The sequence below is a fragment of the Zea mays genome, chromosome 8, assembly GCF_902167145.1.
Source record: "Zea mays cultivar B73 chromosome 8, Zm-B73-REFERENCE-NAM-5.0, whole genome shotgun sequence".
In the NCBI taxonomy this organism is placed as follows: Eukaryota; Viridiplantae; Streptophyta; class Magnoliopsida; order Poales; family Poaceae; genus Zea; species Zea mays.
The window spans coordinates 119,542,933-119,556,933 of record NC_050103.1 but is presented as its reverse complement, the minus strand read 5'-3'; the positions used below and the strand labels follow the sequence as shown (position 1 = coordinate 119,556,933).

The window sequence follows — 14,001 nt, the reverse complement described above, 5'->3', positions numbered from 1 at the left end:
TCCGTACATGGCCGTGCTAGCTTGTAGATGCCACAGTAATGCATACAGCGCGTGCCAACGCACCATACTTTGTTTCCAACCACAGCATATAGTCAAAGACATATACATAAATAAGTATTACCAACCTACGGAGCCGACCCAGAACAAAATAAGAGTGAGATCGAGCAGAACAAAATAAGAGTGAGATCGAGCGTACTTCCATGAATGAACACTAAAATATAGAGCAGAGACATCTAAGCGACGCTGAGCAATTAACTTTATGATGATAAATAAATTAGACTCTACTATTTCTAAAGGAAAAATGTGCGGGGTCTAGGCCTTCAGTCAGACTTATGTAGGTAGGTCCGCCCCTGCCAACCTAATTAAGTTCAGTACAAGCCGTTTATATAACTCAGTATATATACATAAATACAATGTGTGATATGATGGTGAAAAAAATAGCTGGAACGTCATGCGCAGCATGGGCGAGGAAAGAGCCAAAATGCGATGAACATGCTATGTTTCTCGAGCGAGGGACACAGGGCATCCCTGCTTTAGTCATCTTTGCTCGTGCGTATATTAGCGTGGGATCACCCGCCCGTTAAGGGCATGCACCATCTAACGGCTCTCCAAGTAATTCTAAGGGCATGCAAGATCAAACGGTTCTCCAAGTAAAAAGTAAAAAAAAGAAAGAATTAGCTAAGAAACGACAAAAATATAATGAGGTATCTTTAAAATAAGTCTTCTGATAAATTTATTTTATTAGTTGTATTGATGTCTCCTAGTAAAAAGCACAACTAGAGACACTATAACTCTACAATAAAAGACGATGTTATTTCTTTGTTTAGAAATTCGTGTACATAAACCTCTTTATAAAAAGACTTTCTCTTGATTTTTTTATTTGCCCTCTAGAAATCACTCAAGAGATACTGCATTAAATGAGTTTATATGTGCCCTAAGACTTAACTCGAGCTCCAAAAATCACTAGGTATATGATGCCATTGCTCGTGTCCAAATATGCACGACAGTCACTAGCATATACTCTCGTTTGTACGAAGCCACATAGATGCATCTGAGGGATCGAGCTTAGGGCAACCACGATGGCTATTTCGTTCTAATCATTAAAATAGGATCAACAAACATCCCATTGTGAGAATTGAAAAAAAATCTCATAAAAGATCTTACGGAAATCGTCAATTCTTCTCACCATGTGAGAAACGTACATCTCACAACAACAAATTATGGCTTATGTGCCACTTACGGAGAGGCCATAGTGCTTGTATCATACCACGAGGTCATCCCGCTGTAGTCCCAAACACATATCCATGAAACAATTCTCTTTAGTGTTAAATTGAACGATAACCTATTAGGTACGTTATTTAGTGATTCAAGTCTTAAACACCTATCGTTAATCCCAATTCTATCTTATCACCTTCTTCTTGCACAAACTATCATTGATGCACCTCACTTTGGACACCAATGTGTCCTGTTATAGCCATCACCAACACTACTCATGCTCCGTACTAGGTCATCATTGTCTCATGCTGCACACCAAGTCACAACACCTACACCTGCTTGGTCGTCGCACCTATTCGTGTTCGGCCGTCATCACCCCTCCAGCCCTGCGTTGGGCTACCGCTCTTGCTCTATGCTAGGCCACCATGGTAGCTCATGGTCGTCATTGGGGTGGCCACAACCACTTGCACCTAGACACCATCGTGCTTTGTAACCTCACCCATGTTGGAGCTCTCATGGCTTCCCAACGAGAAGAGGATGAGAAGCAAGAGGGATGGGGACTCCAAGAGATAGAGTGGGAGAACATGAGTGGAACCTACCAATAGCCTAAAAATATGTTTGGGTTACCTTTTCTTTTTCATCTCTTCCTCTCTCTCTCTCTCTCTCTCCTTTATATAGATAAAATGTGTCGTGCAACTATATCTAGCTAGGACTCTTGGGTCGCCATGGTACCAGACAAAAAAGCATAACCTAGGCTTGGTGTGGCATGGCATGCCTCGTGCCGATGTCGAGCGTGGCCCACCATCAATCTTGTGTCTGAGCCTCCATCCTGGCACATAGTGTCGACATGGCACAACACGGTTGTCGGCGTTTCGACCCCGGGGGGTCCCTGGACCGACGAGTAAATTGTCGCTGCGTGTCCCAGCCCAGATGGGTCGGCGCGAGACGGAACACAGAGGGGGAAAACAGCAAAGGGGAACCCGCGGCCTTTGTGTTGTCCTGCGCCCAGGGCAGATGCGCTTGCAGTAGGGGGTTACAAGCGTTCGCGTGGGAGAGAGCGAGAGCGAGAGCCTTATGCGTCGGCCCGTTCTCCCGCGCGGCCAACCTTCTGTACGAGACCCCTGGACCTTCCTTTTATAGACGTAAGGAGAGGGCCCAGGTGTACAATGGGGGGTGTAGCAATGTGCTAACGTGTCTAGCAGAGAGGAGCTAGTGCCCTATGTACATGCCGTCGTGGCTGTCGGAGAGGTGTTGCTGCCCTGTTCATGTGATGTCGTGGCCATCAGAGGAGAGCTGGAGCCCTGCGGAAGTACAGCTGTCGGGGCTGTCGGATCCTTGCTGACGTCTCCTTGCCGACGTAAGGGGCTGGGAGCTGCTGTCGTCATGGAGCGTGCGGGGTGTCATCATTACTTGTTTACTGGGGCGAGCCAGATGGGACGCCAGTCTTGTTCCCCGTAGCCTGAGCTAGCTAGGGGCAGGGTAATGATGGCCCCCTGGCGACGTGGCCGGTCCGGACCCGAGTTTGGGCGAGGTGGCTATTCCTCCGAGGTCGAGGTTGAGTCCGAGCCCTGGGGTCGGGTGAGGCAGAGTCCATCGTCTTCCGAAGCCGGCCCTGGGGTCGGGCGAGGCGGAGTTCGTCGTCTTCTAAGTCGTGGTTGAGTCTGAGCCCTGGGGTCGGGCGAGGCGAAGTCCATCTTCCGAGGCCGAGACGGGGGTCGAACCCTGGGGTCGGGCGAGGCAGAGCTTCCTATGTCGCCCGAGGCTGGACTTAGCCGCTGTCGACCTCACTCTGGCGAGTGGCACGACAGTCAGAGCAGGGCAGGCGGCGCTGTATTCCTGTCAGGTCGGTCAGTAGAGCGGCGAAGTGACTGCGGCCACTTCGGCCCTGTCGACTGAAGAGCACGCGTCCGGATAAGATGTCAGGCGATCCTTGCATTAAATGCTCCTGCGATATGGTCGGTTGGTGTGGCGATTTGGCCAAGGTTGCTTCTCCGCGAAGCCTACCCGAGTTGTGCCTCGGGCGAGTCGACGGTGCATCCGTTGCTTGAGGGGATCCTCGGGCGAGGCGTGAATCTTCCGGTGTCGGTTGTCTTTGCCCGAGGTTGGGCTCGGGCGAGGCGGGATCGTGTCCCTTGAGCGGAGCCTTGGCCTGAATCGCGCCCATCTAGCCTTCGCAGCTTTGTGCTGATGGGGTTTACCAGCTGAGTTTAGGAGTCTTAGGAGTACCCCTAATTATGGTCCCTGACAACGGTTCGACGAACAACACGGGGCGACACGACTCTAGGTGTTGATCGCCTCCCTTGGACTACTAGATCCATCTCTTGAAGGGGAGGGGTATATAAGCATGGTTGTCACATCCGCTCCCAAGTATGGAAATCCTAACTCATTTTTCTCTACACACACTCTCTGTCCTCCCTCTCATTCCGGCTCTCCCTCTCCACTCTCCTGGCATGGAAACCCTAGCCACTCTCCTCTCTTATTCTTGCACTCCAGCTGCTAGTTGATCCACTACTGGCCTACATGGGCACAAGACCACATGTACCCCTCTTACTAATTCATTGATGTAACCTCACCGTTAGTGTCTTGTCAACTTCATTAGAATACAAAGATCATGAATATTGAGAATATAGAAATGAAAATATTTATTAGTTGGTGAACTTCATAGTGCTTGCTTACATTTGTATATATTACTATTACTAATCATTTTAATGTAGATATATTAACTATTGGTACTTGTCCTCATCATTATATTAACTTTTAATAAGTGTGTGTATATATATATCAACTTGTAAATATAAACAATAAAAGATCGATGGACACTTTAGACCGGTTGATAACTCTAACCAGTATTAATAGGTCCCTAAGGGTCTGTTTGGTTCGTGGTGATTGATCACCCGAAACGATTCATGACCGAATTACTTGCCTAATTTATATAAGGTTTGATCAGCTAGAATGATTTCTGCATGCATTCCAGCACAAATGAACCAGTCCTAAAGGATTCTCCCATACAATTACCGCGAGACCTCTGTATTAATGATTAAGCCACCAACCGATAGTACATCGGGATTTGATATTGACATTCTTAGAGAAACTCTAGTAGTTCTCTAAAAACTACCTAGATCATTAATTTAGGTAGTTAACTTAAAAACACGTCTACAATAGCTCTCTAAATGAATTTCCTAAATTTAGTCACTTATCATCTAATCTCATTACCTCCCTACATTTGGCAACTATTTGTCAACCCCCGAAACATAAAACTTAGCATAACTTTTTTTTATTAGACGTCTTTTTTTAATTCTGGAATTAATATAGATTAACAGAGCCAATGTGTCGACCATCAGAGATATACAATTGTAACAACTAGTAAGCTGGAGATTAAATAATAGACAATGCAACAACTGCATATGCACCAGTCGGGAGCAAACAAATACATAATTGAAGCAACGAATTAAAAGGCTGACGAGGTCACAGTTTTGAGATCGAGTTGCGGAAGGATGATGAAAATAAAAGGAAAAAAATTGATGGGCCCCGCTTAAACTAGTGACATGGCAAGTTTTAACATATTTAGAAAGTAATATATAGAGAATTGTTGGAGAAGATGAGTATTTTATTTCTGTATTATTTAAGAACTTGCTAAATTTAGGATTTAGGTATTAAATTATACATAACTATTATTGAGCTGCTCTCCGTCTAGTATCAATTAGGAATCCGGTATCGTTGGAGCTGCTATTAATACGGCTATTAAAATGTCCAAATAGTTCTCTTTGTAGTGAAAAAGTTACATAGTACTACTAGTACTATTATACATGCGTGTGTGGGCAAACAAAAAGAGCAAGAGAGAGACCATGTAATTAAGCCACTGTTAATCGTCGATCAAAGCCAGCTCTGGGTACGGTTAACCCACAAGCTCTATACACATGACGCAGCGTGCCGGCTCCTCTCTCTCTCTCTCTCTCAGGCGCCGACCTTGTAGTTGTAGCTGCCGAGGTCCTCCTTGATCAGCTCAAGCTCCCTGGAGGCCACGGCCGCGGCCACGGACATGGCGCGGCGGTGGTGACGCCCCGCGGGTGGCCTCGCCTGCTGCTCGGCGCCGGCGCCGGCGCCTTCTGGCCCGCCGGCCTTGGCGCCCGCGTCGGCCGCCGCGTCGACGTCGAGGGAGGCCAGGTTCTCTGGGAGCACGAACACGCTCTGCGACGCGCGGCGCTGGTGGCGGCCCGGGCGCTGCGACGACATCGGGGGCTGCGGCGTGGGCGTGGCTCGCAGGTAGGTACGGTGTGAAGCAGAGGTTGGCCGCTTGACTGCTGCCTGCGTGTGTGTGTGTGTTTGGTTTGAGAAGGAGCAGTGGGGAGTCGCGGCTTTATATAGGGCGGGCGAAGTGCATTAATTCCCAACGAGAAATGAATGGATTTGGAAAAGATTATTATCTACTAGTAGTTCGTTGCCTTCTATTAAGTCTCAAACAAATATAATTCCCCAAAATTTGGTTTACAAATATATTAAAGTATTTTGAATGACATTAATTCCCCAAAATCTGGGTATTTTGAATGACATTAATTATTGTTCATACAAGCAAGCCTTCTATGGATCCGGTTATCCTTTGGAGCCTCGTCCGGTTCCTCGCGCGAAACAGGCGACGCAGCTTGCTTGCCGTCCGTTTTATTCGCCGTCTCTCACCGTGAACTGGACATTTGCATTTCACTAGCACTGCACCGAGTGGCATCTATTGTATGATATGATTCCAAAGTCTGTGAAGATTCGTATTGAAATTCGTTGCGGATTTCGGCGTGGTCCTCTCCTCCTACGTACGTACCGGGAGTACTTTCATGGAGGTACTTGTTCATAGTACCACAGCGTTTAAACTTGAAGACATGCATGAATCACAAGTACCGCATGGACAGTTTGAAACATACACAGCTAGTAAAACCCGGGACGTCGAGCCAGCCAGTTTACACGGCGTACGTAGTAGTGGCGTACGCGTTTCGCCGCTCGCCAAGGCTGGAATGGAAGCTCGCCGAGCAAACGAACACCGAGGTGTCCGTGCACGCAGACCAGCACACATGGCCACGTGCACGCAGCAGACCCAACCCAGCCCACGGCAATCACTGGTGTGCCGTCGGGCGGAGGCAGCACGCGAGCAGGGACTGGGAGTCTGGGAGGGAGGGACACTTGCCTGGTTGAAGTTGCAGCCGTGCCGTGCGTGCGCTCGCGGGCCGGCCGCCCGTGCAAAAAGATCGGGCGGGCGGGCGGGCAGCACATGGACGACGAACCGCCCCACGTTGCCTGGTCCCCGGCTCGCACATGGGCGCCGGCACCGGCATGCGGGGGCACCCGTGCCGCGTGGCTAGCGCGCACGATTGCCTTTGCCTGGCTATGGTAGTATGGTTATTATGGAGACAAAGCAGAGCGCGCAGCGTGGAAGCGGGCCGCGACCGCGAGCAGACTGCTGGTGCCTCCTGTCCCACCAGCACAGCAACCTCCGATATCAAATTCGTTTCCCTCTCTTCTGCGAGAGCTTGTTTAGGTGTCGCTATGCTATTGTGCTGCAACTGCTCTACGGTCTGACCACGACGCACGTCACACAACGCTGCTGATCGATGAAGATCAGGCCACAAGTGTAACGTGTCATGATTGCTTCATTAGTGTTGAGCTCTAAAAAGAGCAGTGCGGATGGTCCGGCCCCGAGGCCGGACGGTCCGCGGTCCGGATTGTCCGCGGTGGTGGCGCGGACGGTCCGCGCGCGCGCAGAGTCAGTTAGGGTTCCTAGTTTCTCGCGGAATTTGTTACCTAAAACCGCGGGATTAACTCGGGAAACAGTTGGAAACGGATCCAGACCTCCCCTTTATATAGATGAAGGGCTACGGCCGATTGAACCCCGACAATCGAACCAATACAACTTCTATCTCGCATTTATTTTCAGCACAATTAGGAGTAGTTCTAGTCTAGTTCTAGTTTAGCCCTAGTTTAGTATTCCAATCCCCAAATTCTCTGCCTCTCCTCGACTCTACGTTGATTAGAGGAGTCTAGGTCGGCCGGCCCGAGCCTAGACAACTCCTAGGATCTCTCCTCCTCGACGGGGTCCCTCCCGGAAGCGAGATCCAGGCGCCGCCGGCGATCTTCCGCCGCCCCTGCGCACGCGCGGACCGTCCGGCCGTCAGGCAGGGAACCCGAGCTCCTGCACCAGGTCGCGGACCGTCCGGCCCTGTGCCGCGGACCGTCCGCGTCTGACCAGAGAGCACCGCCGCCTCGCGCCAGGTCGCGGACCGTCCGACCCCAGGCCGCGGACCGTCCGCGCCTGACCAGAGAGCACCGCCGCTGGTTCTTTTGAGTGATTGGCGCCTCCGAAAAGGTGTCAACATACTTTTTGGCGACTCTGCTGGGGAATAGGTGTCTAGATCTGCTAAAAATCGGCTCATAAATGGCCGGTTCTAAGGATCACACCAAGATCTCCACTACCAACATCATCAAGCCGGCCATGGAGGCGCTCCCGGCTGATGACCAAAGGCCCTTTGAAGACCTCGTAATGCGCGATGAGAAGGAGGTGATGCGGCAATGGAACGAACAACGCGACAAGGAAGAGGCGGAACTGCTGCATAAACTCTCCGAACGGCGCAAGGAGGCGGCGGACAAGTACTTGTCACACTTCACGGTGGATCGCCACCAGAAGATCGTCCGTCAAGGGGAGATCGATATGGAATCTCTCCTACCTCCACTGCAGGGTCCCGCTGTAAGTACTCCAGATCTATCTCTTACGACTTTCATGGATCAACGAGGAGATCAGTTAAAGCAATATGTAGATGAATCTATTAAAATGCATTTACATGCATACGAGAAATCAACTGCTCCTAATTTTCCATCGCGAGAGACTAATACAGTGCCACCCACGTCAAACACATCGGCTGTAAACGGGTCACCTTTGACCCAGCCATCATATGGTATGCCGATGCACGCTTTCGTGTCACCATCACAGCTGCAACCACTAGGCACGCGGCAGGTACTGGACGCGACCGGACCGTCCGAGCATCATCTCAGACAGTCCGGTTATACCGCGGACCGTCCGGCGTATTTCGCCGGACCGTCCGACCAGATGCAGGCCCGCACACAAAACACTCAGGTCGCACCGTACATGGCCGGACCATCAGGATGCAACCCTGAACACTTCGGCCCCATCACGGACCGTCCGGTGCATCACGCCGGACCGTCCGGATATGTTGCGGACCGTCCGCCATCTTACGCCGGACCGTCCGGATATGGCATGAACCGGCCGACGTATTACGCTGGACCATCCGACTCTACACGAGTCCATGCGCAGACTGCCCAAGTCACGCCATATATGGCCGATCCATCCGGGTACAGCCCTGGACCATTCGGCCCGATCGCGGACCGTCCAATTCTTTACGACAGACGGTCTGGGTACGAGACTACCCACGTAGCACCATATACGGCTGGACAATCCGGATATACCTTCAGACCATTTGGCCAGGTCGTGGACCATTCGGCCTCTTACGCCGGACCGTCCGGATATGCATACGCAGAGCCGAGAGCTGCGCAATACACACAGTTCCCACATTCATCGCAGCAACATTATAGTGCCCCACCAGCAACACATTATAATCATGCCATACCACCTCATGGACATAGGGCTGAATACTATTCGGCCGCAAGAGAGCCTGAGGGGTATAGGGCAGGAGCTGGTGACATTAATAGGACACCTAACACACACCTCAAACATACCTGGGAGGAAAGCCGACAGAGTAATGTCAGGCAACCTGAAATCTCCACCCACAAACTCAATGGATGGTCGCCAGACATGGCAGAGAGGGTCAGAGACGAGATAGCCGGGATGTTCAGGGACAAACTCGGTGTTAGTGTGTCAGGTACAGGGCAATCGTATCGGAAGCCTTATAGCCACCGATTCGACACCGTGCCATACCCACAGGGAACTAGAATACCAGACTTCTCTAAGTTTTCTGGTGAAAGTGGGAAAAGCACACACGAACATATAAGCCAATTCATAGCACACTTGGGAGAACTGGCTGATGGAGAAGCCTACCGCGTTCGTTTATTCTCGTTGTCCCTTACTGATACTGCATTTGCATGGTACGCAGCTTTGCCACCAAACTCTATTAACTCTTGGGAAGAACTAGAGTAGAAATTTCATGAACACTTCTTCTCAGGAGAACATGAGTTAGAATTGGCTGACTTAGCTTCAGTCCGACAGGGGCCTGAAGAATCGGTTAATGACTATATCCGGAGATTCCGGGACACTAGAAATCGATGCTTTCAGATTCATGTCGCAGAAAAACAACTGACAGGGCTAGCTTTCAATGGGTTGCGACCCTACTTAAAAGAAAAATTAGATGGCACCCAATTCTTTTCACTAGTGCACTTACACCAGCGGGCTATGACCTGTGAAAGCCGAAGTAAGGAAACATCAAAATCGGCTAGCCATAAGATGCATCTAGTGGGATACGATAATTCGGACGATGAATCCACGAATGTATACACCGCCGAACTGGTTTGGCCAGGACAGGCTAAACCTTCAGCGTGTTCTGCTTTACAATCGATTCGAAAGAATCGACAAGAGGAAGTTAAGTTTACTTTTAATGTTGCCAAATGAGATAAAATATTTGACGAGTTACTGAAAAACAGCAACATTAAATTAACTCATACTATTCCTCCTCCTGATGAATTAAAGAGGCGTGCTTATTGTAAGTGGCATAATTCCTTTTCTCATGCCACCAATGATTGTAATGTTTTTCGTCGACAGATACAATCGGCCATAAATGAGGGTCGATTGGCTTTTCAGGAGATGCAAGTAGACACACAACCCTTTCCTGTTAATACAATAGAACTCACATGCAAAAAGGTCTTGGTTCGGCCCGAAATGGCCGATAAAGGCAAAGGCAAGGGCATCGTCATCAGCAATCCTCGCATGTCAGATATATCACAAAAGGAGATTACTCGAAAGGCTTCGGATGAGAAGGCTAAAAGGTCCGAAGACGCCGGGGGGCATGCACAGTTAATAAACCAGACACATCAGCCTAGCCCCAGCATCGTAGATGGTCCGGCACCTACGTGCGGACAATCCGATGCTCAGACAAACGGTCCGGCTAACTCAGCCGGACAGTCCACCTATGACCAAAGGCGTCAACCTCTACACAAAGCAAGGAAAAAGACGCAAGGTCAAAGCACATGTAATCGGCTGATCAAAGCTGATCCTACTTTTGATCAGTTGCTCTCCAAAAATACTAGCAAAAAGACTGTTCCACGTGATCGGTCAACAAAGAAACCCCGGTCACCTGCTAAAACAAAACGGTCAAACAAAACGACCCGAAAGGCGACACAACAAGCATCGCCTATTCATTCTATGAGACAAGGGTACTTTCCACCTATTTACTCATCGTCGGTATATTATCCTGTTCAAACATGGAATGACACGATGATGAATCCATGGTACATGTATAGTCCCTTCGTCTATCCAGACTGGGGGGCACCTCCATTCTATTCCTTTTGATCCATTGATCAAATGGTCATGGCCGAGAAAGATACAATCCGAAACGGCCTTTATATTGGTGCTTTATTGAATAATCTCCATATCGAAAAGCCGGTGACCTACATCAGGTTTAGTTCATATGCTTTTGGTTCGTCAACCTTCACCAAAAGGCAGGGGGGCATATGTTGAGCTCTAAAAAGAGCAGTGCGGACGGTCCGGCCCCGAGGCCGGACGGTCCGCGGTCCGGACTGTCCGCGGTGGTGGCGCGGACGGTCCGCGCGCGCGCAGAGTCAGTTAGGGTTCCTAGTTTCTCGCGGGATTTGTTACCTAAAACCGCGGGATTAACTCGGGAAACAGTTGGAAACGGATCCAGACCTCCCCCTTTATATAGATGAAGGGTTACGGCCGATTGAACCCCCAACAATCGAACCAATACAACTTCTATCTCGCATTTATTTTCAGCACAATTAGGAGTAGTTCTAGTCTAGTTCTAGTTTAGCCCTAGTTTAGTATTCCAATCCCCAAATTCTCTGCCTCTCCTCGACTCTACGTCGATTAGAGGAGTCTAGGTCGGCCGGCCCGAGCCTAGACAACTCCTAGGATCTCTCCTCCCCGACGGGGTCCCTCCCGGGAGCGAGATCCAAGCGCCGCCGGCGATCTTCCGCCGCCCCTGCGCACGCGCGGACCGTCCGGCCCTAGAGCGCGGACCGTCCGGCCGTCAGGCAGGGAACCCGAGCTCCTGCACCAGGTCGCGGACCGTCTGGCCCTGTGCCGCGGACCGTCCGCGTCTGACCAGAGAGCACCGCCGCCTCGTGCCAGGTCGCGGACCGTCCGGCCCCAGGCCGCGGATCGTCCGCGCCTGACCAGAGAGCACCGCCGCTGGTTCTTTTGAGTGATTGGCGCCTCCGAAAAGGTGTCAACAATTAGCAAATTATATCCATGCGCGTTTGTAAAAAAACAAATATATGTATATATGCTAAAAAACAGACACCCATATTTTAACCCGGAAAAAAATGTGTACTCCCAATGTCCTAAAATAGTAGTCGTTTTAGAGAATTAGTATATTCATACAATTATTGATGCATGTATGTGTTTTATTATTATTATTATTATTATTATTATTATTATTATTATTATTATTATTATTATTATTATTATATCAAATCATACGCAGGGAGTATTTCTTTTCACCTCCGGTGCATTCATACGCACCAGCTTCGTGGGCCGAGTATAGAACAAAATTTTGTTTTGCTACTTCGCTCCATGATTTAGTTGTCAAACAAGAAACAATCTGTAGTCCATCAACTCTGCTCCCAAAAAAATGTGGAGTTAGGGGTGAACTCTACTTTTTTTGGTGAAGCAGCAAAAGACGTACACCACAAAATATGTTTTCAGATATAAACATGGTGTTCGGGGTTAATTACCCAGCAATGTCACTTGTTATCTATACTACTCTATTAAGAGTCTAGCGTCAGCGTCCACACCCTGCCCCCGCGCCCCCGCCCGCGTCAGCCTTGTCCGCACGCCCCGCCTCCACCCCCACACACGCTCAAGGATCTCGCGACTGGAGTTGATGTGTCTCCTACTCTCTCTCTCTCTCTCTCTCTCTCTCCTGCCACGCTCCTTCGTCCCCTCTCCTACCCTCTCCCTCGTGGCATCCTCCGACGAACGCAGAAGGTCGTCGTGCCTCCCGCCCCTCGCCGGCGACGCCCGACATGCGCCCTCCCGCCTCGTCCACCTCATACTTCTCGCGCAAACCCTAGCCTCCTCAGTCCCCATGTCCGCCGCCGTGTCAGTTTGGACGTAGTCCGGCGACCCCTGCGTGGCCACCCTCACTGACGACGATGGTGACATTTCCCTATGCCCGATACGGTGCTTTCGCACCCCTCGCTGCCTCCCCAGGCCTAGTTGCGTCCCGCCTCTGGGGTCTGGGCTACCGCACCACTCCTCCCATCCCCTCGCCGCATCCCTGAAAGTCGCCTAGAGGGGGGTGAATACGCGAAACCTGAAATTTATAAACTTTAAACACGCACTAAGGCCAAGGTTAGCGTTAGAATCAAATCGGAGTACGGAAGATTGTTTCACTTGCTATGAGTTGCTCAAATTGATGGATATAACCTTTGGGAGCAAACTCAAATCAATATTAGCAAGGAAACTTTAGAAGGTCGTCGTGCCTCCCGCCCCTCGCCGGCGACGCTCGGCATGCGCCCTCCCGCCTCGTCCACCTCATCCTTCTCGCGCAAACCCTAGCCTCCTCAGTCCCCATGTCCGCCGCTGTGTCAGTTTGGACGTAGTCCGGCGACCCTGCGTGGCCACCCTCACTGACGACGATGGTGACATTTCCCTATGCCCGATACGGTGCTTTCGCACCCCTCGCTGCCTCCCCAGGCCTAGTTGCGTCCCGCCTCTGGGGTCTAGGCTACCGCACCACTCCTCCCATCCCCTCGCCGCCTCCCTGAAAGTCGCCTAGAGGGGGGTGAATACACGAAACCTGAAATTTATAAACTTTAAACACGCACTAAGGCCAAGGTTAGCGTTAGAATCAAATCGGAGTACGGAAGATTGTTTCACTTGCTATGAGTTGCTCAAATTGATGGATATAACCTTTGGGAGCAAACTCAAATCAATATTAGCAAGGAAACTTTAGAAGGTCGTCGTGCCTCCCGCCCCTCGCCGGCGACGCCCAGCATGCGCCCTCCCGCCTCGTCCACCTCATCCTTCTCGCGCAAACCCTAGCCTCCTCAGTCCCCATGTTCGTCGCTGTGTCAATTTGGACGTAGTCCGGCGACCCCTGCGTGGCCACCCTCACTGACGACGATGGTGACATTTCCCTATGCCCGATACGGTGCTTTCGCACCCCTCGCTGCCTCCCCAGTCCTAGTTGCGTCCCGCCTCTGGGGTCTGGGCTACCGCACCACTCCTCCCATCCCCTCGCCGCCTCCCTGAAAGTCGCCTAGAGGAGGGTGAATACGCGAAACCTGAAATTTATAAACTTTAAACACGCACTAAGGCCAAGGTTAGCGTTAGAATCAAATCGGAGTACGGAAGATTGTTTCACTTGCTATGAGTTGCTCAAATTGATGGATATAACCTTTGGGAGCAAACTCAAATCAATATTAGCAAGGAAACTTTAGAAGGTCGTCGTGCCTCCCGCCCCTCGCCGGCGATGCCCGGCATGCGCCCTCCCGCCTCGTCCACCTCATCCTTCTCGCGCAAACCCTAGCCTCCTCAGTCCCCATGTCCGCCGCCGTGTCAGTTTGGACGTAGTCCGGCGACCCCTGCGTGGCCACCCT

General features: G+C 50.6%; 1 protein-coding gene across 1 annotated transcript; it reads right to left on the bottom strand.

Moving 5' to 3' along the window:
* Nucleotides 1-4,958: 4,958 nt before the first annotated feature.
* LOC100275156 (uncharacterized) lies at nucleotides 4,959-5,538 on the bottom strand. The gene is given in 1 exon segment (NM_001149314.3): nucleotides 4,959-5,538. A coding segment is annotated over 1 exon segment (279 nt). The 5' UTR covers nucleotides 5,449-5,538; the 3' UTR covers nucleotides 4,959-5,169.
* Between the last annotated feature and the right edge of the window lie 8,463 nt (nucleotides 5,539-14,001).